Source organism: Octopus sinensis, linkage group LG19 (assembly GCF_006345805.1).
Source record: "Octopus sinensis linkage group LG19, ASM634580v1, whole genome shotgun sequence".
NCBI classification, from domain to species: Eukaryota; Metazoa; Mollusca; class Cephalopoda; order Octopoda; family Octopodidae; genus Octopus; species Octopus sinensis.
In genome coordinates this window covers 28961079-28988702 of record NC_043015.1, presented here as the reverse complement: position 1 = coordinate 28988702, position 27624 = coordinate 28961079, and the positions used below count along the sequence as shown (strand labels likewise).

General features: G+C 38.5%; 1 protein-coding gene across 1 annotated transcript in view; it reads left to right on the top strand.

Moving 5' to 3' along the window:
* Positions 1 to 27624, top strand: part of LOC115222137 (proteasome adapter and scaffold protein ECM29) — a 92696-nt gene that overhangs the window by 54301 nt on the left and 10771 nt on the right. The window contains exons 20-42 of the mRNA XM_029792271.2: positions 657 to 801; positions 1586 to 1782; positions 3788 to 3889; positions 4265 to 4378; positions 4877 to 4969; positions 5595 to 5709; positions 6304 to 6418; positions 7187 to 7255; positions 9940 to 10057; positions 10424 to 10594; positions 11699 to 11778; positions 13070 to 13175; positions 14941 to 14988; positions 15650 to 15771; positions 16754 to 16919; positions 17842 to 17901; positions 18727 to 18816; positions 18977 to 19043; positions 20074 to 20165; positions 21718 to 21781; positions 22933 to 23070; positions 24912 to 24965; positions 26147 to 26358. Of these exons, the coding sequence (XP_029648131.1) occupies positions 657 to 801; positions 1586 to 1782; positions 3788 to 3889; positions 4265 to 4378; positions 4877 to 4969; positions 5595 to 5709; positions 6304 to 6418; positions 7187 to 7255; positions 9940 to 10057; positions 10424 to 10594; positions 11699 to 11778; positions 13070 to 13175; positions 14941 to 14988; positions 15650 to 15771; positions 16754 to 16919; positions 17842 to 17901; positions 18727 to 18816; positions 18977 to 19043; positions 20074 to 20165; positions 21718 to 21781; positions 22933 to 23070; positions 24912 to 24965; positions 26147 to 26358 (2538 nt within the window). The remainder of the gene's footprint in view (positions 1 to 656; positions 802 to 1585; positions 1783 to 3787; positions 3890 to 4264; positions 4379 to 4876; positions 4970 to 5594; positions 5710 to 6303; positions 6419 to 7186; positions 7256 to 9939; positions 10058 to 10423; positions 10595 to 11698; positions 11779 to 13069; positions 13176 to 14940; positions 14989 to 15649; positions 15772 to 16753; positions 16920 to 17841; positions 17902 to 18726; positions 18817 to 18976; positions 19044 to 20073; positions 20166 to 21717; positions 21782 to 22932; positions 23071 to 24911; positions 24966 to 26146; positions 26359 to 27624) is intronic.

Genomic DNA, 27624 nt, shown 5'->3' with positions numbered 1-27624 from the left:
AAAGCTTTGTGAGTGGATTTGGTAGACAGAAACTGAAAGAAGCCCACTGTGTTTGTGTGTACATTACACACACACACACACACATGCATATATAATGTGTGTGTTATTGGTCTCCTTGCCTTGACATCTCGTGATAGTTGTAAGCAGGTGTTGCTATCATGCAAGTGGTGTCTGCCATTTCCAATCTTTCGTGACAACACGAAAGAGTATCTGGCTGTAGAAAATCTGCCTCAACATATTCCCTCCTATCCATGCAAACATGGGGGGAAAATGAATGTTAAAATGCTGATGACGACGGCGATTATTATTATTTTTTCTTTTTTTTTTTGCTAATCTTTATATATAAAACTGAAGTTGTATGTGTGAGAGTCTGTCTCCTCCGATTTAGATTCCTAACTACTCCCACATTTTGCAGTGCAGTTTAACCAAAAGCAGGTATCTTATAGTCGTGATTCATATCAAGCCCTTCTGGGTATTAGCGCGCGTCTACGATGATAAAAAAATTTACCATCATTTTTTCGCATTTTTAATGCATTTTTTGCTCGGTTTATATAAGGGAAGTAACTCTCTAAAAATGCTTATATAGTTTTTTCCCTTACAAACCCGAGCAACGCCAGGCGATACTGCTAGTTATCTAATATATTTTCTATTTTCAGAATGTGCAGCTGCAGCATTCATCTATTTTGATTTTGGGGTACATCATCAGTTGCTACCTGAGCCATAACAGCAGGCCGGGTGCCATGGAGGAAGATGGTCAGAAGGAAATGTATGCTGCTATGACAAAGACTCTTAAAAAACTAGGTATTATCTCTTTTCTTTTCTTGAAGCTAGGATGGGTTGCATGAATATGGTGCATTTCCTGTTGCTAACCTTTATTTGTTTTAAGTGATGGATTTTCTTTTAATCCACTTGTTTTCAAAAGCAGATCTACAGTATGATTTCTTAGAATATGTCAGCATACTCTTTTACTTGTTTCAGTCATTTGACTGTGGCCATGCTGGAGCACCGCCCTTTAGTCGAGTAAATCGACCCCAGGACTTATTCTTTGTAAGCCTAGTACTTATTCTATCAGTCTCTTTTGCTGAACCGCTAAGTTACGGGGACGTAAACGCACCACCATCGGTTATCAAGCAATGGTGGGGGGACAAACACAGACACACAAACATATACACACACACATATATATACATATACATACGACGGGCTTCTTCCAGTTTCCATCTACCAAATCCATTCACAAGGCTTTGGTCGGCCCGAGGTTATAGTAGAAGACACTTGCCCAAGGTGCCACGCAGTATGTAATAATTTTTTTTTTTTTTGCTCAATGCTTTCCTTTGAGAACACAGAATATAAACATTCACACACACACACATGTACACACAAACACATACAATCACTAACATACACATGTTATTTGTTCAATTCTTATCATGAACTGGGCTTTGAATTTTTATAAAAAAAAAACTATTTGCATTAATTTATTCCTCCCACCCCCTTAGCTACAGATTTTCCAACAACTCCCACCTATACCTTCATTTTTATAAAAATTTCACATCAAATATTTTTATTTTCATCCTTTGATTAGTGAAGTTTTTGGATGAGAGCAACCCCCTTCTTTGTCATGGGGTCTGTTTGGCCTTGAGTGAAATCGGAAGAAGTGGCCCCTTGCCGTTGGCGAATGGCAGTGAAAACCAAGAAGCTTCAGAAGAAACAACAAAATTATCAGTTGTAAAGAGTTTGTTGAGTCTTGTCCAGTCAACAAGAGATAAGGACGCTATGAAGGTTGGTTTAATTTTTCTTCTTTTTTTTATATAAATCATAGTAATCACCTTGACCGACCAGTCCGTTGGGCATCCATTTGATACTGCTGGTCATAGCACGCTGTCCACTCTTCTCTGGATCGCGCCTTCCTCATCCACGTGATCCCAATCACCCTCCTGAAATTATAACTCCGCTGTCGTGGAGGCCTTCCGAGTGGTCGTTTCCACTCACGCAGGTACCACTTGACAACTGCACGGGTCCACCGATTATCGGTGAGCCGGGTGACGTGTCCAGCCCATCTAAACTTACTGTGTGTATATTCTACAATGACATCCCTCACGCCAGACTTCTCTCTGATCACCTCGCTACTGATGTGCTCGTTCAACGAGATTCCAAGCATTGACCTTTCCATGGCTCTTTGAGCTGTTACCAATCTCTGCTCTTCTCTCTTTGTTGTAGTCCATGTTTCACCACCATGGGTTGCATGAATATAACATTGCAAAATCATAGTAATATTAGCTATTAATTCTAATATTATGTTGAGTTAAGAGTTTTGCAATATTTTGGTTAACTTATTTGCTTTATTCGTCAAATTACAACAAAAGCAGACTAGAATTCAATGTAGAGGCCATCGTGTTGGATTGTCTGAAGTCACCTTTCTGTTAGTTCTTTGACTCCATGCTGATACCAGTTCTTGTCCTTCAAGGCCAAAAAAACTCCTTCACTGAAGCTTCCACCTCCTCTTTGATGAAGTGTTGCAAGCACTGGAAGTGACCCATAGATTGGAAAAAGTAAGAAAGTAATAAAGCAAGGGAGCTAGGTCCCATAGATGGGACATCAGTTCAATTCCATCAAAATCCTAGAGTTATTTCTGGGCTGCTTGAGTAGTATGAGGTCTTGTGTTGTCTTGCTGCAGAAGAGCTCACTTTCTGTTTACCAATGCCAGGTATTTTTGCTGCACCGTGGCCATACATCCCCCTCCAGCTGTTTGGAATACAGGTTGGTATCAGTGGTTCGACCATCTGGAATGAACTCATAACAGGTTATCCCCTCGTAATTCTATCAAATGCAAAACATCACTTTCTGTTCAGAATGGCCGTGTCTAGAGGGCAGGTTCTGGAAGCTGGGCCTTGCTTAACCACTGCTTATGCACATTAGGAAAAATATCTCCTTATATTGACACTGTTTGGACATATCATTTATGTCCCTTTTTGTTTAACAATAAGTCTGGCAGTTTGGGTAGTTCAAGGTTCATGCTGCATTGCCTTGAGCAGGTGCCGTCTACTGTAGCCCTGTGCTAACCAATGCCTTGTGAGTGAATTTTGTAGATAGATGGAAACTGTATGGAAGCCTATTGTGTATTTATACATACATACTAAAAATAAGGGTGTCTGAGAGACACCACCATGCCGAAATTGCAGTCAAATCCCTGACTCTAAGAACCACCTTAAATGTTCATGCTATTTCAGCATGGTGGTGTCTCTCAGACACCCTTATGTTTAGTCGTAAAAAATTATTACCTTTGTATGGTATTTATTCCCATGCTGGCCACTTGATAATACCGATATTTAAATATCGATATTATCCTTATTTATAAATACATACATACATATATATATAATGTGTGTGTTTGTGTGTCTCCCTCTACCATTGTTCAACAGCTGGTGTTAGTTTGTTTATTTTCCTATAACTTAGCAGTTCAGCAAAAGAGACTAATAGAATAAGTATCATGCTTTGAAAAAAAGCAAGTACAGGGGTTGATTTGTTCAACTAAGCCCTTCAAGGTAGTGCCTCAGCTTGGCCACAGTCCAGTGACTGAAACAAGTAAAAGATAAAAGTACCTTACCTGAAAACAAGTAGGGGCTGACATCAAGAAGGGCATCAATACTGCCCTCAATAAGTCTTACCCAACTCCTACAAGCTTGGAAACCAATGGACATAAAAATGATGGTGATAATTCTCTTGTATATCTTTTCTCAGAATGGTTTCTTTATTAATTTTGTATTTTTTTTTTTATTTCTTCTAGAATAAAGAACGTGCTGCTATGAGTCTTGGACATTTATGTATTGGAGATGAAGAGTTCCCTTACAGACACATGGTCATTGAAGGGCTGATGGGAGTAGTCCAGGTATTTAGTACTTTATATATATAATTTATGATAAATATGCATATATATATATATGTATATATATATATATATATATATATATATATATATAACATATACTATAATATATATATATTATATATATATATATATAATATATATATATATTATATATATATATATATATATATATATATATATATATAACATATACTATAATATATACATATATACATACTTATATATAGATATAAACAACTTATAAACAAGAGCAAAAGAAAAAAATTCTAATGCCAAAAATAGACAAATTGTCAATAACCATATAATTTATCACTACAACCATGCGTCTTACTCTGAATGAAACAAAAAGAAACCATATCCAATTGTTGTTTTCAGGCGAAACAAATTGACCTCCATTTAACTATTGGAGAAGCACTGGTGTGTGCTGCTCAGGGAATAAAGTGTCCAAGTCGTAAAAATACCTGGTTGGCATCAAGCTCTGATTTCCAGGTGAGTTATATTTACCTTTTGTAGATTTACAGGTTATCAATTAGACTTCATAAACTCCCATTTTTGAAGAGCAATATGTGTTGTATATGTAGCGTGTAGACAACATCAGATAAAAATTATTGTGCAATGTTAAATTCCATCTTGGATGCTTTCCCTTAACCCCTAAACCATACACACTCACTTTTCTAATGTAATGTCTAGGCGGCGAGCTGGCAGAATCGTTAGCACGCCGGGCGAAATGCGTAGCCGTATTTCGTCTGCCGTTACATTCTAGGTTCAAATTCCGCCGAGGTCGACTTTGCCTTTCATCCTTTCGGGGTCGATAAATTAAGTACCAGTTACGCACTGGGGTCGATGTAATCGACGTAATCGACTTAATCCGCTTATCTGTCCTTGTTTGTCCCCTCTTTGTTTAGCCCCTTGTGGGTAGTAGTAAAGAAATATATTCTAATGTATATGCAATAACATAATCATTTCTGTTTTTTTTTATTCTTCCAGGCATCAGTAGCTGATAAAGGGGATGATGTAGAATGGTACTTGTTGAAGATCCTTAATGAATACATCGTTAAAAATAACCCATTTATACGGCAGGTTTGTTCCAAGCAACAGTATTCGTATTTGTTTATAGAAGTATAAATTACTTATTATAAGATAGCTATTTTGACACTTAGGAGAGTTGAATAAGAATTTTTTAACCTTATATCACTAATTGCACATTTCTAATTGCAATAGCAAATCATCTCCATTATTGCCAAGAAAGACATTGTGTACATGGGTATTTCTGAAGGCTAATCAATGTTAGTCTTGACTAACATTGAGTGGCCTTGAGGAATACCCAGTTGAACACCGGGGTGGGGGGTGGGGCAGTCTAATTGATTAAAGCCCTACCCTGAAATTGCCAGCCTTGTGCTAAAATTTGAGACCAATATTAAATATTAACATTAGTCATCATGTTTCATATGCTACCACAATCATCAGTGGAGAGAAAGGGATATATGTGCATGCGTTTCCTTTAGTTTATTTATTCCATTTTTTTTTCTATTTTTTTCTTCCATCTTTAAATCTTGTTTGCTTGTTTTTAGATTATTTTATTGATTGAGGTGTTTTGTTGTAACACTTTAAATAGTTAGTTGATAGAACTTATTTTAGAGTGCATGCTTATGCACACTAACAGACATGTTTTACTATAATCGTCCTTCATTTTCATTCAATACAGGCTGCCTGCATGTGGCTGTTGTCTCTGGTAAAACATTGTGGATCCCATCCTGCTTTGCAAAAACGTCTACCAAACATTCAGGCTGCTTTCATGGCAATGCTGTCAGAAAATGATGGTAAGTATTTCAAGAATGTCTCCCATAACAGGGTGAAGGAGTGAAAACTTTGGATTAAATGATGCTGATGCATTGTGATATTTAATTTCATTTCTTCGTTTCATCTTCATAGTTGTCATTATTATTATTGAGTGAGAAGGCAGTGCGTGCCATCAAAGTGACACCAGGGTAAAACATACGAAGTCCATGTTTATGTCTCTGTAACTTAGCAGTTCAGCAAAAGAGACCAATGGAAAAAATACTAAGCTTACAAAGAGCATCCTGGGGTCGATTTGTTTGACTAAATGCAGTGCTCCAGCATGGCCTCAGTCAAATGACTGAAACAAATAAAAGAATAAAAGAACACACACATGCACATACAAACGAACTAATGAATTCATGCCCACCCTCCCTCCTTCCCCTCGCTCACAAACAAACAATAAGCTTCCACACAGTTTCCGCCTACCAAATTCAATCAGAAGGCATTGTCCCATGGGACCTGGAACCACAAGGTTGCAAAACTAGTTTCTTAATCACTCAGTCATGGCTGCACCTTCAGTTAACTATTTCCTTTTTTTTTCTTTTTGTTTTAACCTATTTTCTTCTCCATCACAGAAATCACCCAAGACATCACATCCAAAGGCTTATCACTTGTATATGAGAACTGTTCTTCCGAGCAAAAAGATGCTCTAGTTTCAGGACTCGTTGACACACTTCTTACAGGGAAACGGTAAGTGACAGCTATTTTTCAATGTTTATATTTGTATTCTTCATTTCTTACTTTTATATTTCACTAGCAGTATAGCCCGGCATTGCTCGGGTTTGTTTTCTTTTCGACCCTTTAGAATTGGAATTTTTGAAAAGTAAAAATTTTGCATTATGTAGCTTGTTATTCTCTTTAAGTGAACATTTTTCTGGTTGAAATACACTGAAAAATGGCAACACAGCAGTCAAAAAATTGTAAAAAAATATGGATTTTCAGAGAAAAAAAAACACCTTTTTGATATAAATAATTTTTGGTCGTAACATGGTCCGATTTGAATTTTTTCTTCTACGGAATGAAGAGCAAGCCTTCTTCTATCATACTCTCAATTTTGGTCAACTTGTGCCGCAGGGTCTCGGAGGAGATAGTGTTAGTTGAAGGCTACCAAACCTTCCACACACAGACAACTTCAGCTTTATATATATATATATAGATTAAATCGATTCAATAATATAATATACATAATGAACTTGTGTACAGTACTGAGATGCACTATAACTCCTCAGAAAAAGTAATGAAAATTGCATGAATGGTACAGGGAATATGCACAAGAAATGAACAGTGAATAAGTCTTTAAAAAAAACGTAAAAGTTATCACAACTTAATGAGTTCTTTTGATGGACATTTCTGAAGTTTTTGTTTTTTTTTTTTGGCTGTTCTTTTTTGGTCACTAAATATATTAATATTCCTTCCTTCTTTTTTTTTTAATTTTTTTTTTGTCTTTTATGATTCTAGCTCAAAGACAGTTGTTACAGGTGATACTGAAGTATTTTCTGCTGGCAGTTTAGGAAAAACTCCTGAAGGGTAAGACTTATTTCAAATTTTGAAATGTATCTATTCATGTATTTATTTATTTATTTACTGTTGGTAGATTGGTACAATTCTTAGAGTACTGGGAAAAAATACTATCATGTTGAAAGCACCGGTTCTCGTCCAATCACCGAAGTTAAGCAATGTCAAGCCTAGTTAGTACTTAGGTGGGTGACCGCTTGGGAAACCTAGGTGCTCAATGGCGGTGCTCCAGCATGGCTACAGTCATTGGACTGAAACATATAAGAGAATAAGGGAATATTTCTTCTGGCTCTTTACAGTTTGAGTTCAAATTTTGGGGATGCTCTTTTGATGCCACCAGCACCAGTGCAGTAAATTCCATTGTCTCGACCATGGTCAAACAATGATGAATGATGATGACCAGTGCAGTCACTTGATATCTTACAATAAAAAAAGCCTCTACTGTTGAAAGAGAGAAGAGATAGTAATGACTTTAGGAGAAATTGATATCATAAAAACTAGGAATATATTAGACTAGCAGTATCGCCCGGCGTTGCTCAGGTTTGTAAGGGAAATAACTATATAAGCATTTTTAGAGAGTTACTTCCCTTATATAATAGCAAAGAAAATACCGTAAAAATGGGAAAAAATTATGGTAAATTTTTTTTTAAATCGTAGACTCATCATAGACATGCACTAATACCCAGAAGGGCTCGATATGAATCACGACTATAAGATACCCACTTTTGGTTAAACTGCACCACAAAATGTGGGAGTAGTTAGGAATCTAAATCGGAGGAGATAGAGTCTCACACACACAACTTCAATTTTATATATAAAGATGAGGTTTCAGTGAAATAATATTGAGATTGGTACCGTTTTAAGAGAATTAATGCATTTGAGCTTTGGTGTTGGAGAAGACTTTTACGGATTCCATGGACAGCGAGGCTCACCAATAGAGAAGTTCTTAACCAGATCAAGCCGAAACTATCGCTAGAAGCTAGGATCACCAAGCATAGATTGACATATTTTGGTCATATTATGCAGAGAAAATCCCTGGAGAAGGACATCATGCTCGGAATGGTCAGTGGCAAGAGAAGAAGAGGCAGACCAAGAACCCACTGGCTTGATACCATCAAGAGTGATACGGGAATGGACATAGCCAATCTGAAAGAAGTGACCCAGGATAGAACTGGCTGAAGGACACTGATCCATCGAGTAACCGAGAGTCAACTTCGACTGAGCGGATAGATGATGATGAGACCGTTTTAATGGGAAAATGTTCTTTAATGAAACATCCATCAGCTGCGACATTGAGTTGCTTGATAAATTAAGTGACCTACTCAGTGTATTAATGTGTGAAGTGGTTGAGTATTTCACAGAAACATGCACCCTTAATGTAATGTAATGCAACAAAGTGGACTCTTCTGCTAGATACATGTTTCCTTGGGATCAGTGTGTGACAAGGCGGCTGGCTGTTTTGAATTTCAGGTCAGTTCACCTGACAGACTTCTGAAACAGTTTCCTTCGTCCCAATTTCACTAACAAACCTTGGAGTGTTGATTTGAGGTTATGGCACAAAAAAAAAAAGAAAAAAAGAAAATTGCCCAAGGATTGAACCAGGGATCTCTTGATTACAAAGTGTACTTCTTAGCTATTCAGCCATGCTGGATCCACAGTTCATTCATTCATTCATTTATTTACCAGGGCTTATATCTGGCTGGAAGAGTTCATGCCTCAATTCTGCCTAGTACTATCCATTTAGTGCTGGCCACTGTTTCAAGAATTTGCCTTACGACACTCGGTCAGTGTGTTGGCAAGGATGTTTATTTCAGGCACCAAGGCCACCACTCTGGGTCAGTCCTTTTTTTCATTGACCCCTGAAAGGATAAACGGCAAAGTTAACCTTGGCAGAATACGAACTAAGAGTACATTGGGTCAGAATAAATACTACGAGGTGTTCTGTTCAATACTCTGATATGGTCATGGTATTGATAAGAAGCTCATTTTGGAACCACGTGGTTTCAAGTTCGGTCCCCACTATATATGTGACACATTGGGCAAGGGTGTTGTATTATATGAACAAGCTGACCAATGTCTTGTGAGTAAACTTGGTAAACAGACATCAAATGGAAGCTTGCTGTGTGTGTGTGTGTGTGTGTGTGTCTATGCCTATGGTTCTGTATTTGTCCACCTTCCCCCAATATTTAACCAGTGTTGGTTTATTTAAGTCCTCATAACTTAGCAGCTTGACATAAGAGAGCGATAGAATAATTATCAGTCTTAAGGCGGCGAGCTGGCAGAAACGTTCGCACGCTGGGTGAAATTCTTGGCAGTATTTCGTCTGCCGGTACGTTCTGAGTTCAAATTCCGCCGAGGTCGACTTTGGCTTTCATCCTTTCGGGGTCGATTAAATAAGTACCAGTTACACACTGGGGTCGATATAATCGACTTAATCTGTTTGTCTGTCCTTGTTTGTTCCCTCTGTGTGTAGCCCCTTGTGGGCAGTAAAGAAATAAGAATAATTATCAGTCTTAAAAAGTAACTACTGGGGATGATTTGTTCAACAGAAACCCTTCAAGGTAGTGCTCCAGCTTAGCCACGACCCAACAACTGAAACAAGTAGCAATCCACAATGTTGTAGATATTTGTTATTGTGAAATATTTCATTGCTCTCCTGACTGAAATGCTTTGTGTCTCTTTTTTTTTCATTTCAGTGGCTCCATGTCCACATACAAAGAACTCTGTTCCATTGCCACCGATTTGAACCAACCAGATCTCATTTATAAATTCATGCACTTGGCAAATCACCAGGCTGCATGGAACTCTAAAAAGGTAAATTTTCATTAAGTTCTCATTAACAAATGCTGTTTTTCTCCTCAGCTGGGAGAGGGAGTGAGGGTATGCCATAAAGAACATGCCTGTATGGATGGCTGGATGGATGGCCACGATTTTACTTAACTTGATGTGTCTTTCCAAGTACAGCAAATCACCACAAGTCTCAGGCTTTTGTCATCTCCTCCATGAAGCCCATGAAGAATATTTATTAATATTTATATTTTTGTAATGAGTTCATTTTCACACTATTAAAAATAAAATGAAACAAAAAAAAAAAAGACTCTCCATGTTTATTCTATTTTATGTTATTTTCATGTTTAAATTTTTATTTTCTGAACATCTTTCTGTTTTTAACTATTTCAGGGTGCAGCATTCGGTTTTAGTACCATAGCACAATATGCTGGAGAGCAATTGGCCCCTTATCTTCCACAGATTGTACCTAAACTGTATCGCTATCAATTTGATCCTAACCCCAAGATACAGAGAGCAATGAGCAGCATTTGGGATGCATTAGTCCCAGAAAAGGGCAAAACAGTAAGTCTTTTAATTCCAGTATTTCTGACATTTGTTTAGTCTACTGTTCACACAATTTATTTACTAACAGTGTTATAGATTTTGTTACCAGCATCGCCTTACTGGCACCTGTGCTGGTGGCATGTGTAAAAGATTCGAGTGAGGTCGTTGCAAGTACCGCCTGACTGGCACGTAAAAGCACCCACTATACTCTCGGAGTGGTTGGCGTTAGGAAGGGCATCCAGCTATAGAAACTCTGCCAGATCAAGATTGAAGCTTGGTGCAGCCATCTGGTTCGCCAGCCCTCAGTCATTCGTCCAACTCATGCTAGCATGGAAAGCGGACGTTAAATGATGATGATGGAACAGTACCAATGTTGCAAGTAAAAGGAATGAATTATTGAGCTCAACCACAGAAGGATGAAATTACTGAAGTTGATACCTTAAAATTCTGAGGTGCCTACATTACTTGAAGTAAAAACTCCCTGTCGAATCTGCAACTATTTTCACAATCTCTTATAAAAACTGATATTTCTGTTTTGTTTTCTAAAAGCAGGTAAACTATTATCTAAAGCTATTCAATATTATTTTCTGTCTCCTTTGTAGATGTTAGGCTTTTGTTGGCCCCTCATCTTGCATTTGTGATTTTGTGATTCAATCACTTCAGCTGATAAATAGGTTCTCTACAGTTAGACACATCTAATCTTATCCCATGGGCATATTTATAGTTTTGCGATTTCACAGGTATACAATACTAACAGGAGCAGGTATAGCTGTGTAGTTAAGAAATTCGGAACCTTGTGTAATTAGTTCTCAGAGCCTGTTTCCTGGGTGTTGCATATCAATGCATCCTCAGTGCATCCTTTCAGATCACTTTTCCATAGTCACCTCCATGTGTTGGTCTTGTTTTTCCCTTCTATTTCTCTGAAGTATTGCCCATGCATTATTTTCATTTTCCAGTTGTTTAACCCTTCAGCATTCAGATTACTCTGTCAAATGCAATTGGGATTGTTTTTTTATATTTTTTCATCCTCTGTCTTTACAATCCTGGTATCATATTATTATTATTATTATTATTATTAATTGCATGAGGTTATGATGTTTTTACATGTCTTTTATTTTACAGCTTGATCTCTACCTGAATGCAATTGTCGATGATCTGCTGAAGAATCTTACGGCTTCCGAATGGCGCGTTCGTGAATCATGGTAAATTAACTCCTTTGTGTTTTAGTTTAAGACAAAATCACAACATCAACTTGTAGATCTAGTTAGATCATGTTTCACCTGTAAAGGTTCATGTGCATTTCCCTTCTTTCTGATTAAAACACTAAAAGAATAATTGAACACATCTAGATCTAAAAGTACTTAAGTCACATGAAAACCAATATGACATAAGCAATCTTAGCTATAGGGTCTTTGATTGCATTTCAGCAAAAGAGATGAAAGGAATATATGAGACTTTAAAAATAAGTACTGAGGTTGTTGTTTTTTTTTTTTTTTGCTAAAACCCTTCAAGATAGTGCCCCAGCATGCCCACAGTCAAATGGTAGTAAAGAAATATCAAACTTTCTATATAAAGTGATCTAAATTAAAATTCCTTATTAATTTACGTTCCAATTACCAGCTTAGCCATGACCACAATATTCTACCAAATTCTTTATTATTTTCACAATTAATTGAAACAAATGCAGTTTTCTTCACCAGAAATATGGTAACAAAAGGGTTAATGGATTAACTTGTTTGAAACAACCCTCTTTTACCCTTTAGCATTTAAACCGGCCATATTCAGCCCAAATATTCTACCTTGTTATAAGTTTCAACCATCCAGATTTGACACCTCACACCTACCCTACAATGTTATTCTAAAAGTAAACAACCACATCATTTGAAATTTTGAAGCTACAAGATAATTATCAACCATCGTACAAACAATAACTCTGAGCACCTTTTCAAACTCCACCCATCTAATACCCGTGGACATGTTTACAAAGTCAGAAAACAGCACAGCTCGCATGACTTTAGGAAACATTTTTTTTACGCTAAGAGTTGCTGAAGCATGGAACAAACTGCCGGCATCAGTTGTTAGTTGTCGGAGCACTGCATCCTTCAAAACTTCCATGCTTCCTGAGATTTGCCAACACTATTTTCTCCCCTCCATACACACGGCAAGCATGTATCTGACTCATACATTGTTCGCGTTCCAGACATTTGTACATTACTGCATATACTCTATACGCACTTTCTGACAAGTTGTGGTGCACCTGAGCACTGTATACAATAATTTCATTATTATTATTATATTATATTATAATATATGATTAATTCAAAGCAGTGTTTAATAAATAAGCATTATGTTTGACAGAGTAATCTGAATCTTAAAGGGTTAATCTTGCTTACAACAGAAACTCAAACATTACTCCTCCCTTCCAACATGTATTGCATGTTAAAATACCTCACATCTAATTTTTTTAACTATGAATTTATGTTTTGTTTACAGCTGTTATGCAGTAAGTAACTTATTACAAGGTCGTCAATTGAATAGCATTATTGAGAAGTTGCCTCTTCTCTGGGAAGTCTGCCTTCAAGTACGAGATGATATTAAGGTAATTTGATTGGGTTTTTTGTTTTGTTTTGTTTACTCTTTTACTTGTTTCAGTCATTTGACTGCGGCCATGCTGGAGCACCGCCTTTAATCGAGCAACTCGACCCCGGGACTTATTCTTTGGAAGCCCAGTACTTATCCTATCGGCCTCTTTTGCCGAACCGCTAAGTGATGGGGACATAAACAAACCAGCATCGGTTGTCAAGCAATGCTAGGGGGACAAACACAGACACACAAACATACACGCACACACACACACACACATATATATATATATATATACATATATACGACAGGCTTCTTTCAGTTTCCGTCTACCAAATCCACTCACAAGGCTTTGGTCGGCCCGGGGCTATAGCAGAAGACACTTGCCCAAGGTGCCACGCAGTGAGACTGATCCCGGAGTCATGTGGTTGGTAAGCAAGCTACTTACCACACAGCCACTCCTGTTTTTTTGTATGAAATAATTTGCTCCTTCTAAATTTTATCATGGGTTGGCTGAGTCTATAAATGCAGCATCTTTCTGTGAATCTTGATCCTGAATTATGGGATGGATGTTGTTTATGTTTGTTGTACAGGTGGCGCTACCAGTCATTGTACGATGAGGGGAATATCATAAGGGAGACAATCTCTCTTATCAGCTTACAGCACCCTCTGTCCAGTTTCTGTGTCTGAAGAGGAGATAACCACTCCAAAATGTTTGCATCTCACAATCTGTGTAGGTGAGGCTGTGAGCTGATTGTAGGTGTATTTATACCACTTCATCATCATCATCATCATTTAGCGTCAGCTTTCCATGCTAGCATGGGTTGGACGGTTCAACTGGGGTCTGGGAAGCCAGAAGGCTGCACCAGGCCCAGTCTGATCTGGCAATGTTTCTACGGCTGGATGCCCTTCCTAATGCCAACCACTCTGTGAGTGTAGTGGGTGCTTTTTACGTGCCAGATGGGGCTGGCAAACGGCCACGGTCGGATGGTGCTTTTTACGTGCCACCGGCACGAGGGCCAGGCGAGACTGGCAACGGCCACGATTTGATGGTGCTTTTTACATGCCACCGGCACTTGTGTACAGTAAAAAGATTTTCTCCAAAATAGAGTGAATGGCTTTCTTACAGGTTTGAATATGACCCAAGCATATTTGAACTGGTGTGGAGGCATGTGGCTTAGTGGTTAGGGTGTCAGCATCATGATCGTAAGATTGTGGTTTTGATTCCTGGACCGGGCGACGCGTTGTGTTCTTGAGCAAAACACTTCATTTCACGTTGCTCCAGTCCACTCAGCTGGCAAAAATGAGTAACGCTGCGATGGACTGGCGTCCCGTCCAGCTAGGGAACACATACGCCATTGAAACCAGGAAACCAGGCCCATGAGCCTGGCCAGGATTTAAAAGGGCACCCAAAAAAAAAAAAAAATTGAACTGGTAATAGTCTTGATTGTGTACTGTTTCATATGTGAGGGATCAGATTTTTCACATGTGACATTACTTTCTTAGTTTATCTTGAATATGAATATCTTCCATCAAAAACTCACAGCTACTTAGTTTGTATCATTCTTTCACATATCCATGCAATAAGCACGAGCAAATGATGAGAGCACAAGGATGCATCCCAACACACCACCGCCCTCCTTGGGGTTAGATGATATTTTAACAATATCAGATTGTTTACTTACGACCATTGTTTTTACCGTAAGATGGTAGTATTTCAATATTTCAGCAACAGAAGTCGTTATTCCCATGTTTCAGAAGTCTCTTTTCTTTCATTTCAGGAATCCGTACGTACTGCTGCCCACCAAGCTTGTAAAACACTTAGCAGGGTAAGGTCTTTTCATTGCATGTTAGGGGAACTATTAAGTAGGGGGGGAAAAAAAAAAAAAAACATGAAGCAAACTAAGCCCCTTGTATCCATTTCTTCAGAACCAACAATGATGCTATATGTTTTTTTGTTTTTTTTTACTTGTTTCAGTCATTTGACTGTGGCCATGCTGGAGCACCGCCTTTAGTCGAGCAAATCGACCCCAGGACTTATTCTTTGTAGCTTAGTATTTATTCTATCGGTTACTTTTGCCGAACTTCTAAGTTACGGGGATGTAAACACACCAGCATCGGTTGTCAAGCAATGTTGGGGGGACAAACACAGACACACAAATACACACACACACACATATATACGACGAGCTTCTTTCAGTTTCCGTCTACCAAATCCACTCACAAAGCTTTGGTTGGCCCAAGGCTATAGTAGAAGGTGCCACGCAGTGGGACTGAACCCAGAACCAATTAAATATTTTCATATTATATTTTAATGTTTATAATAAGTGATTTTTTTTTCATAGAAATAATTTCCAGATATTTAAAATGATTATAAAGATAGTGTTGATTTGAATAAATGAATGAAGATAAGCTGTTTGTAGGAAGTTTCATGTTTATTTTGTTCCTTCTTAAATATTATTATTATTAAATATTATTATTTTATTTCAGGAATCAATAAAGAATTGTGACTTGAATAACAGCAAAATAGGAGAACAGGCTATTAGTTTGGTGCTTCCTTGCCTACTAAAGAACTGTCTTCAGAGTCGTGTTGAAGAAGTGCAGACTATTGGGTATGTTAAGATTCTTGTTGGATTCTGTAACTTGATGGTTTTTGTCAGTTTTAAAATTTATGTATATAGGTGCAGGAGTGGCTGTGTGGTAAGTAGCTTGTTTACCAACCACATGGTTCCGGGTTCAGTCCCACTGTGTGGCACCTTGAGCAAGTGTCTTCTACTATAGCCTCGGGCTGACCAAAGCCTTGTGAGTGGATTTGGTAGACGGAAACTGAAAGAAGCCAGTCGTATATATGTATATGTATATATGTGTTTGTGTGTTTGTTCCCCCAACATCGCTTGACAACCGATGCTGGTGTGTTTATGTCCTCGTCACTTAGCGGTTCGGCAAAAGAGACCGATAGAATAAGTACTGGGCTTACAAAGAATAAGTCCCGGGGTCAAGTTGCTCGATTAAAGGCGGTGCTCCAGCATGGCCGCAGTCAAATGACTGAAACAAGTAAAAGAGTAAAGAGTATACATATTAATTCCATCATAACTGCTGAAATGCAAAAGGATGAAGACTTGAGGAAGAAAACCATGTAAAAAAAAAATTAGGGCAAAAGAAAATATGATAGCTGACAAGGCTGTTGCTTGACAGGATAAGTAATGTCAGTGTGTTTATACAACAGAGTGTAAGTGATTTGAGAGAAAAACTGGGTATACAAGGCATCAGATGTATTGTGCAAGAGAGAAGACTGCACTAGTATGGTTGTGTAATGCGTATGGATGAAGGCTGCTGCATCAAGAAGTGCTGAGCTCTAATTGTGGAGGGAATGTGTGAAAGGGGTAAACCCAAGAAGACATGGGATGAAGTGATGAGAAAAGATTTTCACAAGGGGGATGACAAAGGCATCCCATCCAGCTGGGGAACACGTATGCCATAGAAACCAGGAAACTGGGCCCATGAGCCTGGCTAGGCTTTAAAAAGGGTGCATTTATTTTTATTTTATTATTACAAACTCTGTTTTAAAAAGCTGCTTTATTTGTTCTATTCCAGACTGAGAACTATCTTGAAAATCAGTAAAAATGCTGGCAAACTCATAAAACCTCACATTCCTGTGTTGACAATTGCTCTACTTGAAGCCGTCAGTGGATTAGAACCCCAGGTCATGAATTATCTGGCTGTTAAAGCTGAGGCTGGCAGTCAAGGGACACAGGAAAAAGTAAGTTCATTTGCTCTGTCTCATCCAACATTTCAACTGTTCTCATGTCAAGAGAAAATGACATGAATCTCATCTTCTTTCAAGCTCAATTTAAGCTCTCTTTGACAATGACAGAAAAATAGAAGAAATTCTGATTTATATCAACAATCTTTAATATGAGAATCACTGGGGTCAATATATATTTCTTTACTACCCACAAGGGGCTAAACACAGAGGAGACAAACAAGGACAGACAAACGGATTAAGTCGATTACATCGACCCCAGTGCGTAACTGGTACTGAATTTATCGACCCCGGAAGGATGAAAGGCAAAGTCGACCTCGGCGGAATTTGAACTCGGAACATAACGGCAGACAAAATACGGCAACGCATTTTGCCCGGCGTGCTAACGTTTCTGCCAGCTCGCCACCTGGGGTCAATATAATCGACTTAATCTGTTTGTCTGTCCTTGTTTGTCCCCTCTGTGTTTAGCCCCTTGTGGGTAGTAAAGAAATAGGTCTTTCATCTGCCTTTACATTCTGAGTTCAAATTCCGCCGAGGTCAACTTTGCCTTTCATCCTTTCGGGGTTGATAAATTAAGTACCAGTTACGCACTGGGGTCGATGTAATCGACTTAATCCCTTTGTCTGTCCTTGTTTGTCCCCTCTATGTTTAGCCCCTTGTGGGTAATGAAGAAATAAGAGCTAAATATTCATATGATGTCTTTGATGGGAGATTCCATCATATATATATATATATATATACATGCACATTTACCCATTGTGTCACACTGTAGAAATGAACCTAAATCTCCCAAAGTTACAAACAAACTTCTTAATCACACAAATTATGCCTGTCTTATTCATTGAATATTCTTTGTAATTATTACCTTAGATTGTGGTGTTACTAATTAATGTAATTTGATTTATATTGTTATTCATAGTTGGACATGGCTCGCATTGCTGCTTCTAAGATGTCTCCCATGATGGAAACTGTTAATTCAGTAAGTTTCTTTTTCTTTTCTTTCTTTATTTATTTTCCGCATTAGAATTTTTTTTTTTTAATTTTTTTTTTTCATTTCAAGATATAACCAAGAAAAGTTATAAGGCACATGACATCATTTAATAAACGAAGTTAATTTCCTTAAGTAATATCAGAATGTTTCACTGTTCAGGTGTAATTAAGAAATCAGAAATTTATGTAAAGATTTACTGCTAGTAATTAAAAGATTCAATCGTTAATGGTCACCACCACTGCCAATATCATCATCATCATCATCATCATCAACACCATGACGACGATGATGATGATGCTGCTGCTGACTTAGATTAGGCAGATTGACAGGAACTGATGGGCCAGGGGATCGTGTCAAGCTTAGATGTCTGCTTTGGTATGATTTGAACATAAAACTGGAAGAATATTTGGGCTGAATGCAATTAGTTTGACCCTTTTGTTACCAACCCGGCTGAAACCAGCTCTGGCTCTGAGTACAAACGTCTTTTTTTTGTAAGTTTTGAATTAAAATATACCACCAAACCTTAGTCACAATTTATGTTCCTAACACTAGCTTAATGATAACGAAGTTATTTTATTAAATTCTTTGTTACATTTAAAATTAATCGAAAGAAACACAGAACATCACAAAATAAATGCAGTACCGAAAGGGTTAAATGCCAAAGGGTAAAAAGAAACTTAGCCTCAAGAATAAAATTTATGAAATATTATTGCTTACTTTAAAGAACAGAATGGAAAAGGGGGAAGAGAGTCTTCAAGGAACTGATAGACATTACTATAGGCAGTTGTTTAATTACTCTTTTTTTCATTCCAGTGTGTCCAGTATGTTGATGCTTCTGTTCTTCCAGAACTGATACCACGTCTCATAGAATTAATCAAAAGTGGAATCGGTGTCGGAACTAAGGTCAGTGATTAGGCTTTTAACTTTTCAAATTTGCATTTGTAATTAAATTTAACCTGTCAGAGAAGGTGGCTGTACCTTACACAGCCTTTAATTATTTGATGCTCTTCGGAGTAGTTTTTTATCAACATCTTTCTACAGCTGGTTGCTTCTTTAATTTCAGGCAGGGTGTGCTAGCTTCATCACTTCCCTGGCTACTCACTGTCCCCATGACTTAACACCTTATGCAGGTTTGTCCATTTTTCACATTTTCAAAAATTTGTTTAGTCATTTCTCGTATACTTCTAATTGTAAAAACTTATCATTCAGTGTTTCTACGTTGCATATCCTATCCCTGATTTATTTTTGCCTGCTTCTGGCCTGTAGATTGACTTGTGCTCAGCACTACAGATCAATGAAGCATTCATAAATTATTTAAAGCTCACACTGTTTGTAGTAGTATATGACACCTTCTTACAATACCTTTTACATTTTAACGATATTTTATAATTGAACTTTAATGTTTAGCACCTGTGTTATTTAACGCTTTGGCGTTCAGATTACTTTGTCAAATGTAATGTTTATTTGTTGCATTGATTTGAATTTATCCTGCATTATCTTGTAATCTTGCATTTGAGATTTCAAATTTTTATTTTCACAATGACATTGTTAGGTAGATGTCATCATCATCATCATCATCGTTTAACGTCCGCTTTCCATGCTAGCAAGGGTTGGATGGTTTGACTGGGGTCTGGGAAGCCAGAAGGCTACACCAGGCCCAGTCTGATCTGGCAATGTTTCTACAGCTGGATGCCCTTCCTAACGCCAACCACTCTATGAGTGTAGTGGATGCTTTTTACGTGCCAGGCGAGGCTGACAATGGCCACGATCGGTTGGTGCTTTTTACATGCCACCGGCACTGGTATCACAACTATAATTTCCATTGATTTTTGAGTGATTTCGATTTCGAAGACCAAATATGGCCAGTTTAAATGCTAATGGGTTACATATCCTCAAAAGCATATCAAAGATACAGAAGAAAATATTTTCTCAAATTATGAAGATATACCCCTGGTGGTGCATATGGCAGTTGTGTGAAGTTAGCAATGAGCCACAAGGAGAAAGTAATAAATTTTTGTAAGGATCAGTAATTGACGGTTTCTTCATTCCTAACAGTATAATATAAACTGCTTTATATAGTTTCCTAATCCATGGTACATATTTGAAATGTTTTCTGTGTTTGTATTAGTAACTTATAAATCCTCTTCTATGTTACTCTAGGTAAACTCATGAATTCAATGTTGACTGGACTCTCTGATCGTAATGTGTCCGTAAGAAAATCTTATGCTTCAGCTGTTGGTTATTTGGTTAAGGTAAGTTATGATACACTGTCCACTTGTAAATAAATGTACCATTGCAAGTATTTCTGCATCTCTCCAAGTAAACAACTTGCAACCCTTTAGCATCGGTCACAGCTACGTCCACATGCACGTGGGCGAGACTGCGAGCTTTAGTTTGTTCTTATTATGATCTCAGGTACGGTAGCGTGGCGGAACTCCCGGCGACTGGCGCAGGCTTGCCACTGGCGGCCCTGGCGCAGGCTTGCCGCTGGCGGCCCTGGCGCTTAGACGAGCGGGGAACGGAAGGTGGCGGCAACGTGAATTTACAAGTCGGACCACATCACAGTATCGACCGCGTGGATCTCGCGGCTGCGTCCACGTGTACGTGGGCAAGACTGCGAGCTTTCGTTCGGTCTTACGATCGCAGGCACGGTAGCGTGGTGGAGCTCCTGGCGACTGGGGCAGGCCTGTCGCTGGCAACCTCGGCACGTAGACGAGCGGGGAAAACTGAGTATAGGAGGCATCAGATGTTGTGTGCAAGAGAGGAGACTGTTTGGTCACGTGATACGTATGGACGAGGACAGCTGCATGAAGAAGTGCCGAGCTCTAATTGTTGAGGGAACCTTTGGAAAGGGTAGACCCAAGATGTGGAACGAAGCAGTGAGAAAAGATCCTCTGACACTGGGCCTCACTGAGGAAATGACAAAGGACTGGGAGTTATGGCTATTTGCTGTACTTGAGAAGATGTATGGAGCTAGGTAAAATTGCAGCCATCCATACATACAGGCTTGTCCTTTACAGGTGCTGGTACCATATAAAATGCATTCATGCCGGTGCTGCACTGAGCATACCCTTGGCAGTGGCACATGCAAAGCACCCAGACTTTTTTCCTAAAAATATCAAAAAAGAAAAAAATCACTCTGGGCCCCATATGCAACGTAAGGTCTCCCATAAACTTTAATGCACTAAAACATTTATCTCTCCTCAATAAATGCTGCTGAAATTAAGGTGCCCCTAATATACTCATGCATCTTTTATGCTATCAACTACAGTAGTTCACCAGGAGCTGACCTCTAGAGCACTGATTTCTTAAGTAGAAATGCTAGCCTATTGATATGGTGTACAAACAAGATAAACGTTTAAATTTGTAATAATATTTATATAGAAATAGTTCAGAGTACCATATTTATTGGTTATGAAAAAATTTCAATTAGATATTTGAAATAAAACATTATTGGGTATATTAAGTTCTTTTCGTTACCAATCCAGCTGAAACCAGCTTTGGCTCTGAGTACAAATGTCTTGTTTCCAAAAGTTCTGAATTAAAATCTTCCACCAAATCTTAGTCACAATTTATGTTCCTGACACTAGCTTAATGATAACTAAGTTATTTTACTAAATTCTTTGCAAAATTTAAAGTAATTGAAAGAAACACAGAGCATCTCAAAATAAATACAGCAACTAAAGGGTTAGATAACATGAACTTTTGCAGGTCAGGGGGAGATGAAATATATATGTACTTTAATAACCTGATAAATAAGCTTTGATTTATCTAATACAGGTATATTATTCATTTATTTTTTAGGTTGCTAAAGACAGCAGTACTGAAAAGTTGATGTTGAAATTGAAAACCTGGTACATGGAAAAGGGTAAGTAAAGAACTGTTTGCTTCTTTGTCCAACTGTTTTTCACATGTTGTCCTCTGTTTTAAAGACAATAAGGGGTTTATTGAGGGAGATTTTATCTGCTACAACAACTTGTTGCACGGCTCTATAGACACATCTTTTTATTAGCTCACATAGGAAACGTTTCAATCGTGTAAAGACGAATCTGTACTGCATAATTAATGCACCATTTCCTGACAACCACCTGCACATGAGTACTGTATCTTTTATTGTTTACTTTTTGCTTGTATGAGTCATTGGACCTTGCCTTAGCTAGAGTGAGGAGCAGGGGGATGATCCCAGTATTTACCCTTTTGTTAAGTCTGGTATTTATATTGGTCTCTTTTGCCAAGCTGTTAAGTTACAAGGCCACAAACAAACCAACATCATTTGTCAAGTGGTGGCAGTAGAAAAAAAAATACACACACTCACACGTGGACACGTGATGGACTTCCATACAGTTTCCATCTACCGAATTCACTCACAAGGCTTTGATTGACCCAGGGCTATTGCTGAACACTCTTACCCAAGGTGACATGCAGTGGGACTGAACCTGAAACCACCTGGTTGAAAATTGAGCCTCTTAACCACATAGCCATGCCTGCACCTGATGATAGAATGCACAGAATAGTAACAGGTTAGATTGGGCATGACGGCCACCCCCAAACATTTTATCAAGTAGCTCTATATTATGACCCTTCTTCAACTAAACTGAAAGTGATTAATTAATGACTAATGGCGGCGAGCTGGCAGAATCGTTAGCACGCCGGGCGAAATGCATAGCCGTATTTCGTCTGCCGTTACATTCTGAGTTCAAATTCCGCCGAGGTCGACTTTGCCTTTCATCCTTTCGGGGTTGATAAATAAAGTACCAGTTACGTACTGGGGTCGATGTAATCGACTTAATCCCTTTTTTTCTACCCTCTATGTTTAGCCCCTTTGTGGGCAATAAAAAAAATATACAATTGTCCTTACAAGATTTTCAAATATGGAAATATTTCCTTAGCTTTGTTTGTTATTCCGTAATGTTAAATGTTTCCCATTATAAAACGAAACTAATGTAAACATGTAATGAAAGCAAATTGCTGTTTTAATATTATAATCATTTGTTAATGTTGAAACTTGTGTTACTTCAGATGAATCTGCCCAAACTGCTTGTGGGGCCACCCTGTATGCTATCAGTCAACGTAGCCCGGATATTCTTAAAAGACATGCTGCTTTGGTGATGCCGTTTGTATTCTTCGCTATGCATGAACCAAAAAACACTACCAAAGGTAAATACTCTTTACTCTTTACTCTTTTACTTGTTTCAGTCATTTGACTGCGGCCATGCTGGAGCACCGCCTTTAATCGAGCAACTCGACCCTGGGACTTATTCTTTTGTAAGCCCAATACTTATTCTATCGGTCTCTTTTGCCGAACCGCTAAGTGACGGGGACGTAAACACACCAGCATCGGTTGTCAAGCGATGCCAGGGGGACAAACACAGACACACAAACATACCTGCACATACATATATATAAATATATATGACGGGCTTCTTTCAGTTTCCGTCTACCAAATCCACTCACAAGGCTTTGGTCAGCCCAAGGCTATAGTAGAAGACACTTGCTCAAGGTGCCACACAGTGGGACTGAACCCGGAACCATGTGGTAAGTAGCGTGTGGTATAGCCGTTTAATTTATTAAGCAATGATTATTCAAAATAATTACATCATGAAAAATTGTACTAATCTTTATCTCTTACTTCTTTCTGTTATTGGACTACGGCCATGCTGGGTCACTGCCTTCAAGGGCTACACAGATCGACCCCAATACTGATTTTTTAAAGTTTGGCACTTATTTCATCAACCTCTTTTGCTGAACTGCTAAGTTATGATAATGTAAACAAACCATCACTGGTTGTCAAGTGGAGGTGGAACAAGCATAAAGACTACCCCAGCATTGTATTTAAAATCAACATCATTCCATCAACACTGTTCCAAATATCAGCTCATTTTTAAAAAACTTAAAAACCTATTTGAAAAAAAAGGATTTAATGAAAATGACAGTGAATTGGCAGGGTCATTAGATTGTTTGAGTGAATGCCTCATGGGATTGGTTCTGATTCTTTGCACTCCTGAGTTCAAATCCTGCTGATGTCAACTTTACTTTTCATCCTTTTGGGCGGGGTCGTTAAAAAATAAAATTATCAATAAAAGGTGGCCGATTGGCTGAATTGTATGATGTTGTATGCCTTGTATACCAAACTGCAGGCCAAGCATAGCATGTAAAACATAGTTCTTCAAATAAAAACTAGCAACCAAATAGATAGTGCTGGGAGGATTTGAGAGAGGGGTTCTTCCTTCAGCTCGAAAGGTCTGTACCCTGGTGAATATGAATGAATGAATTTTATATAGACCTTAACTATTTTGAAAATGAGTGCCTTACAAACTTTGCTGGAAATAAGATCAGTAAATAGTGAAAGAAAAACTATTGTTAGATGTGGACCATCTGAAAATATCAAGTTTTATATCTGATTTTCAGTGTTAGCCGGGTTGGATGGATCCTTCATACAGCCTTTTGCCAATCATCTCAGTGTTTTATCACCTTTTTTCTGAGGAGCCCAGCATGCTGAGACATCATCATCACTTAGCATCCGTTTTCCATTCTGGCATGAATCGGACAGTTTGACAGAAGCTGGCTAGCCAGAAGACTGCACCAGGCTTCACTGTCTGTTTTGGCATGGTTTTTATAGCTGGATGTCCTTCTTAATGCCTACCACTTTACAGAGTGGCCTGGGTGCTTTTTATGTGGCACCAGCACTGGTAAGGTCTGTTACAGCATGGTTTATATAGCTATATGCTCTTCACCTCACTATTTCTTTCTGTGTCTTCCTGTTCCATGTTTACCTTCCATTGATGGCAGAACCACATTTTCACTCAACATGTATTGTCCATTCACATCACTTGTGAATGGACAATTTAGCACCGCATAATAGTACTTATTATCACAATTTACTCACATTACAGCAATTATCATAAAGGTACCCAATCAGGATACAGTTTTTTTTTAAATTTTTATTTTCATTTTGTTTTGTAATTGCTTTTTAATGAAATCCTGTTATCTTTCTTCAGATTCTGATTCTAGTTTATCCATTTGGGATGAAATCTGGTTTGAAATAGCTCCCGGTAAGTTGAGTAAAATTTTTATAGTTTCATATTAAGACATGCCATATTTATTTGTTTACAAGTTGCACTTTTTTTGTATACAACTTCAATACAAAAAAAGAAAATCAAAATTTCCTCTTAGACAAGTGGTTCAGATATATTGTGCAAGAAATTTCTTCATCATCTAAACTATCCACCATTATACTAATTTTATTAACACTAACCATTTTACTGATTATACTGTGTGCATTTCTCATGGCACCAGCACTGCAGGGTTACCCTGTCCTCGACAAAACTAAAAAGCTCCCTCAAACTCTGCGTTGTTGCTGTTTGATTCAGTTTACCAACCACTTACAGAGTACACCAGGTGATTTTATTTTTATAAGGAATGGGTTTAGCCTGCAACAGACAATTCTGGCATCTGAGAAACTATCATATTTCTTAGAAGATAAGATAATTAATTTGTCAACTTTCTTTTGGAACAAATAAAGAGGTGAACAGACAAGAAATACATCTTTTGTATTAACAGGTTACTAGTGTAAAGAGAAAAACAGTTTTGTATTAATAAGGCACTGGTCATCATCATCGTTTAATGTCTGCTTTCCATGCTAGCATGGGTTGGATGATTTTAACTGAGGGCTGGCGAACCAGATGGCTGCACCAGGCTTCAATCTTGATCTGGCAGAGTTTCTACAGCTGGATGCCCTTCCTAACGCCAACCACTCCGAGAGTGTAGTGGGTGTTTTTACGTGCCACCTGCACGGAGCCAGTCAGGCGGTACTGGCAACGACCTTGCTCGAATCTTTTTACACATGCCACCAGCACAGGTGCCAGTAAGGCGATGCTGGTAACGATCACGCTCGAATGGTGTCTTTTACGTGCCGCCGGCACGGAGGCCAGATAGCCGCTCTGGCAACGATCTTGCTCAGTGCTCTTTAAGGCGACGCTGGTAAAATAGAAATGGATTTTATAGTGACAAGACATTGATGTTAATTAAGAAAATGGTTCTGGATTAGCAGGGCACTGATAAAATGTAAAGGGGTTTTTTATATTGACAGAGTGTCAATGTTAGTAGAAAAGGGGATTTGTATTGACAGGGCACCAACATAATAGAAAAATGGTTTTGTAGTGAAAGAGCACTGATGTAAATAGATGTTATGTCTGCATTTTTCTCAATATTCTTATGATTTACTTTATTTCAGGCACAGAACCAGGGATTCGATTATATCTTCAAGAAATCACTGAGATTCTTTGTTTAAGTTTAGAATCTCAACAGTGGAACACCAAAGGCCAGGCTGCCAGAGCGATTGGCACTGTAGCTACCAAACTGGGACCTAAATTGACTTCCCCAAGTGGCGATATCTTACTCAAGGCTCTTTTAACTGGATTATCTGGAAGAACATGGAAAGGAAAGGTCCGACAATTTTATGCATTGAATATTTCTTGTCATTTTGGATTTAAAAAAAAAAAAATGTCTTTTGCTTGTTTACTTTTTAAAATTGAAAAAATATAGGCACGGGCATGGCTGTGTGGTTAGGGAGCTGGCTTCCTAGCTACATGGTTTCGGGTTCAGTCCCACTGTGTGGCACTTTGGGTAGGTGTCTTCCACTATAGCCCCGAGCTGACCGGAGCTTCATGATTGAATTCGGTAGGTGGAAGTTACTGCCGTGTGTGTATGTGTGCGTATAGCTGCTCAGTGCCTCTCCAAAAGAGAGAGAGAGGGAATATCTAAAAAGAAATTAGCAAATTTTAAATTAATTTATAGTGTTCTTTGATTAATATTTCAAGATTGGGCTCAGGCGTAGCTGAGTGGTAAGAAGTTTGCCTCCCAACCACGTGGTTCCGGGTTTAGACTCACTGTGTGACACCTTGGGCAGGTGCCTTCCACTGTAGCCCTGGGATGACTAAAGCCTTGTGAACGGATTTAGTAGATGATAGCTGAAAGAAACCCTTCGTGTGCACACATACGTGTGTGTGTGTGCATGTGTTACTGTCTCCATGCCTTAACTTCATGTAAACAAATGTTACCATCATGCAAGCAGTGTCCTTCTGTTTCCAATCTTCCGTGAAAATTTGTCTGATCATGGGGAATATTTCCTTGCTTGGAACAAGTGACAGTTGATGGCGGAAAGGACAGCCAACTGTTGAAAATCTACCTCAGTAAATTCTTCACGGAAAGTGGTCATTAAAAAATGATGATGAGTAGGAGGCTCTCTATATATATAAACGGCAAAATGTCTGTCTGCGTGTATGTCCTTTATACAAATCCACAATTTTTCAGTTAGAGGGCTCGCACCTTCTATGGTCATTCAAAACCGTCCAAGGGTGGTCGTGCACATCTTTATATTTCCCCAGTCACCCTGCAAAGCCATTAAAACATCAATAGAAGTGACTTTTTTGTGAATTTTCTATCCAAAACCCAATCAAAATGCCTTAAACTTGATATGCCAATTGAATGCCAGCTAGCTGTATGTGACTGGTCGGAGATTTGGACAGTACTCGTGTGTATGTGCACACGCACGCAGCTGTATATGTATGCACTAGCACTATGACCTGGTATTTCCAGGTCATAGGGCTAGTAATGAGCTAAAGTATTTGCTAGTTAGTTTAATGTTTGCTTGGTGTTAGAGAAGGAATTATTGGCGGGAGAATTTCATGGCCGGATGCTCTTTCTGTCACC